The 5,616-nt window shown below is 57.0% G+C and overlaps 1 protein-coding gene across 1 annotated transcript in view; it reads right to left on the reverse strand.

The window, feature by feature from the left end:
• The window catches only part of TEX264 (testis expressed 264), a 40,377-nt gene extending 36,511 nt beyond the window's left edge, over positions 1-3,866 (reverse strand). Inside the window, exon 1 of the mRNA XM_009881094.1 lies at positions 3,609-3,866. Coding sequence (XP_009879396.1) covers positions 3,609-3,866 — 258 coding nt within the window. The remainder of the gene's footprint in view (positions 1-3,608) is intronic.
• Positions 3,867-5,616: the final 1,750 nt, after the last annotated feature.

Raw genomic sequence — 5,616 nt, forward strand, 5'->3', positions numbered from 1 at the left:
AGGGGCTCCAACCCCCCCGGGCCCAGCGGCTGAGAGCTGGGCTCGAGGCGGCTGTCTGGCCACAGCCCACCGGCGCTCTGCCAGGGATGCCATGGGACACAGCAGGCAGCGAGCACATTCTGCTGCCTGATGACAAAAGGTCTATTTTTGGTGACAAGTCAACATCCTCGGTGGGTGGCCAGCCCTGGGCGGACCAAATTCTGCCAGAGGATGTTTCACCGAGGTCAAGAGAGCACTGAGAATGAGGAGGAAGAGGAGGAGGTCATCTGTTCCTCCCAGGGGAAAGGCAGCCTAGGTGACCGATCCCACCTTGCTGGGCCTCCAGGAACAAGGAATCAGCAGTGCGCACCATCCCCTGCTCCCGTGCCAACATGCTACAGTGGGTACGAGCACACAGGGGCGCCCCATGGGACACCGTGGTGCTCGGCACCTGAGCCAGCACAACCAGGCACGAGCGTTGCAGCCGCCAGCCCAGCAACCCACCCAAAGCTGCCCCTTCTTCACCTGCCTGGAGACAAGGCAGCCCTCTGCCCATGGACATCCTCGCTCCCAGCAGCCTGCCTGGCCTGGCCTGCCTGTCAGTGAGACACGGGTCTCCTCAGGAACCAATTCAGGAGCCACAGATCAGCCTGAAGAAGGTCCCACCAGCACCCCAGCTCCTCCGGCAGAACACAGGTCTGATGGCGATCCCAGGGGTGTCAGGCAAGAGGAGGCTCCTGCCGCCGTGGGGAGCCCCAGGCACCATAGCTACATCCCGCACGGCTGCGCTGTGCCCCAGCCACCACAGCAGCTATGGAGGCAGGAGGCTCACGTCAATGTCATCTGCCCAATGTCATGAGCAAAGATCACCCTTCCAGAGAAGGGCAAGGTCTGCGTGGCTGCCTGCCAAGCCTCTCATCACAAGAGCCAACCACATGGCCTCCAGAGCTTGGGACACCTGGTGACAGAGATGCATTATAGGTTTTGTTCATCCCCAAGAGCTTCCAGCACCCTCCAGGCTCACTCCACACACATGCAGGCCCCAGAGCCTTTGCTGTGCCCATCCTGAGTACCACCTGTCCAGCAGGCTCCAAGACGGAGGCAAGTCCCCGGCCCAGCATCACCATCAGGATCTCCCAGCCTGACCCACAGACTTGGAGCTACGCAACCTCCAAAACATCTGGAGACCCACACAAATTCTCTACCATCCTTCGCGACAGCCCCACCACACATTGTAGTTCCCCACAGGGTCTTGTCCCATGCAAGGACCTCCCCTCGCACACCAGCTGAAGGCACTCGCACCCCACATCGGATCAGTGGCCAGGCCCCCAGCGAGCAAGTACAGACCCCTCAGCAGAGGGGGAAGGAAGAGGGTCTCCAGATCCAGTAGCATGTTCCAGTCCAGACTGGGCACCAGCTGGGCCACCAGGCAGAGGTCCCGGAGAGCCTTGGCCACAGCAGGCCAAGAGCCACCTTCACCTGCTGAGCCCTGAATCCAGAAAAACCTCTCCCAGTCACCAACAGCAAGATGGGCCTCCTTGGCCACCAGGTGCCATTCAGCCATCCTGGCACAGAAGGTCTTCCCCTTCTGAGAGACTCGACTGCAAAAGAAGAAAGAGATGGCTTCCAAAACCCTGGATGGCCACCAGAGATCCAGAGACAAGTTCTGCAGCCCCACTACCTGCTCCAACCGCAGGGTGAGGGTAGAGACATGACAACTGCAGGAAGAGGAGAAACAAGACAGGACCAGAAAGACAAGGGAGCTTCATCCCGTACAGGCACTCCAACTTTCCAGGGTCATGTAAGAGCCGGTCCTTCTGAGCCGTGCCTGATGCTGCCAGGGAAAGCACTCCCTGTGCCAGCCATGGCAGGAGCCACCACAAATATCCTCATCAGTATCTGTGGGCTCAGTAGTACAAGCTTTCACTAGCCCATGCTTCAGCAAACAGAGAGGCAAGGCACAGCACCCAAGCAGAAGGTCTGCAGGGCAACCACAGGCATGTCCACATCACATCCCTGGAGCAGGGCAGCACCAAGCACAGATGCTGAGCCCTTCCAACAGCATCACATGCCCCACTCTGCCCGCAGAAGTGCCGGGGGAAGAAGCAGCAGCACCGGGGTTCTCAGCTCCAGAAGAGGACCTTGACGCAAGGACACAAATTAGTGGCAGGGGAACTGGCCGCTCTCACCACATGGGCCCCAGCCCGCCAGGCACTCCCCATGAGTCCCATCCCTCACCTGCTCCAAACACAACACTTCTTGTGGACAAAAGTGTACAAGCATATCTAGTCCAACCCTGCCTCTGCCTGGCTCATCCCAGGAGGGACACATCCTCCTCACCACCCTCCTTCCCAGGCCAGGTAGAGGCACTGCAGGGTGGCTCTTCTCTACCTCTCATGATCCAGAAGCAAAAACTGGAAGTTAAAGAAATCGGCTCGTCCCAGGATACAGCGACACAACGTGGCTGAGTGCACCAGGCTCCGCTGAGCAGCTGGCTCAGCGTTTTCTCGGCTCTGATATCTTCCTGCCACAGTGCTCCAAGGAGCCACTCAGCACTACGCTTTCATGGACAAGTTCCCTCTCAGCAGGTCCAACCCTTGGGAGCACTGTCTTGCAAGCAATGAAACAGGGGCAGGTACTAACTGGCCCATAAGGGTTCCTAAAGCAGGGCCAGTCACCCCCAGAGCAGAAGCACTGGGTGAGAGCTATCAGCCCAGGCACTGTGCCCCATGCCAGCCCCCAGCACATGTGCCCAAGCAGACGCACAGGGCTGCCGGCCACCAAGTCATCCCTTCCCCCCACAGCATTCCTCCACGGTCACACCAGCTACTGCAGAATTACTGGGGAGCCAGGCTGTCTGCCATGGACAAACGCCCACATGCCGTTATCTGAAGACCCCCGTGCCACCGAGCATCAACAGCCAGGCTCCTCACCCCCGAGAAAGTTCTGATGCGCTTTTGTCTGCTCCTTGTCCTGGACCGTACCCACCGGAGTACTTAGCCCTGGCTGGCAGCCATCAGGCAGTGCACTTTCTGCTCACCCCTCAGCCTGAGAGGCACCATTGAGTAACTGTTTCATCAGACAGGAGCCCTCAGCATGCCCCACCTGAGGTTTCAGTAAGAACTCTCAGGGGATGTAAGGACTACAGGGAAGCTCAGAAATACACGAGAGCACTAGAAACAAGAGAAGGAGTATGGATGAGGACACAGCAAGCTGAAGAGACCATCTGTGTTTAACCACAGAGCTGCAAGTCCAGGAGGAGCCTCAGCTGCACTTTCTGCAGCCAGGGGATCTGCCAAGGAATGCCTCACCTTGGGGTCATAGATACTGTCCTCTGCTGCATAACCAAATCCATTATCCTGCTGATAACCTGCTCAGCAAGAGCTATCAGAAGATAGCAAGCTTTGCTCAGCCAATGCCTTCCAGTCAGGGTTATCCAAGAAACCATCTATTGTCAGGTGCCTTTCCCCACGGAGCATCCTCTGCAGATCTGGGAGAGCTTGGGAACCCCAGTGCTCATTTACAGCGGATGGAGCTGCAAGCACCTGAAACACAGTCGGGAAGCATCCTGAGCTGGGAACCCGGGTGCTGACCACGAGAACTTGCCAGCCCCACCGGCCGCACCTTACCGTATGAGGGTTGTCGTAGTAGACACCGATGGAGCAGAGCTTCGAAGAGATGCTGCAACCGTCCGTGAAGAGCTGCCCAGATTCACCATACGGGCCTACCCTGAACTTGTAGGCCAGTGTGATGCTGCCGAGAGGCGGGGAGCCAGCACTCACAACCACCTCCGTGAAGAGCCCCGAGTAGACAACGAAACCGAAGACGGTCAGCAGCAGCAGCACGACCAGCGCCGCAATCAGCCCGAGGAGCACCCAGTCGGACATGATGGACACTCGGTGCTCCACGCTTCCTGATGTGCTAGCGGCAAGAGAAGAAAGAGGAGTGGAGTTAAGCTTGCACTCAGACAAGCACTCACTCTCTAAAGCTATTTATTTGCAGCAAAACACACCCACTTCCAATTCCTCTAAGGCGTGAAGCTTAAAGACAGTGGAAATCCCCCAGAAACCTCCTGTATATTAGTCCCACATTGCATCAGCCTGTTCCAATTGGTCACCAGGTACAAATTAAGAGTGCTTCAGCCACCTCTTGGGAATGAGGTGGTTACGGAGGGGGGGGACGGAGAGGAACTGATCATCTCCCCAGAACCAGCCACACCGCTCACGTCCAGCCTTGCATCCAGGAGAGACTGAAAACCACCCCGGGAGCCCGCATCACCCAACAGATCAACAGATACCCAGCACTGGGCTAAGGACCAGGGCACCGTAATCAAATAATTTATCATTTATAGATACCAGACCTGATATTGTGACCAGGGCAGCCCTTTTGTCAAAAAGTCTAGAAGCTCAGGCCTTTAACGACCCAAACAAAGACCACGCTGGTTCAGAGCTGAGCCCTGCATCCAGATCCAAGCACCCATGGAGGCTCAGAGGAAGCTGAAGACCCAGCTAGAAAAAGCACCCCCAACACACTCAGGTGGAATTAATTAGCAGCATTCCTTTCAGATGGCTTTTTTTTTAACCTAAAAGAGTTTTGATAACCCCAACCAAGGCTTCCTGTTTTGTTTGCTGTCTCCTCTCTCGCGCTGACTGCGGGACACAGCAGCTGGGCGAACGCCTCCTGCTTGTTTTCACCCACCAAGCGCAACCGCTCTGGGGACTTGCAACCCAACCCAGCGCAGGGGAGTTGTTTGTGTTTTATCCTCCCTTGAAACACAGCTCTGCTCACAAGGACTGGCTGCGATGCTCCCCCAGGACTTTCACGGGAGCTAGGGTTGAAAGGAAAGGTTGAAGTAAACAATTCACCTTTACCTCTGTGTTATAAACACACTTCGTCCAAAAAAAAAAAAAAAGTCGCTCACGGTGGCTGCTGCCTGCTCAGCTTTACGGCAAGAGAAAAGCCACATCCTGGTAGGAACTGCAGGCGCTGCATGACGCCGGCGAGCAGGGGCACAGCAGAACCAAGCCCCGCACAGCCGGTACCGCTCTCGGCACCGCAGCGGCACCAGGCCGGGGACCAGATCGCGCCAATGACCCCACTCACCTGAAAAACCAGCTCAGCCCAGAAACAGTTCACGACATCTGCCCCACAGGGGTGTGGGATCCGCCGCGCTGCAGCAGGAAAAAATAAATATCATTGCTTCCTTTCAAACTCACGAGGCCAAAAGCAAAACAAAGTCATGGCAGAGCACCCGAAAGGCGTCCAGTCACCTTGGACCTGCTCCCCAGACCAGGGACGTCCCAAAGACCCCGCAGGCCGAGATTCCTTCCCAAAAGTCTGTGGGTGAATGCCTGGGCACCGAGAAACACAGGAACTGGGAAGGAAACGTGAAGGAGGACAATGTCCTGCAGCCACCCCTGCTGGCGTGTCCCACCCCGGGGTGCCCTGGGGCACCTGAGCTGCTCCTGGGTGACATCGCAGCCGAGCACTCCCGGACCTATAGCTTGGCAGAAGCTATACGTCCATCCCGACTGCCCGCAGCGCCTCGCCTCCTCCCTATAACCAACACAGATTTATTACTTCAAATCACAGTTGTGGTGATTCTCGCTGAGCCGCCAGTCCAACACCGGGCCCGCA

This window comes from Charadrius vociferus, unplaced genomic scaffold (assembly GCF_000708025.1).
Source record: "Charadrius vociferus isolate BGI_N301 unplaced genomic scaffold, ASM70802v2 scaffold223, whole genome shotgun sequence".
NCBI lineage: Eukaryota > Metazoa > Chordata > Aves > Charadriiformes > Charadriidae > Charadrius > Charadrius vociferus.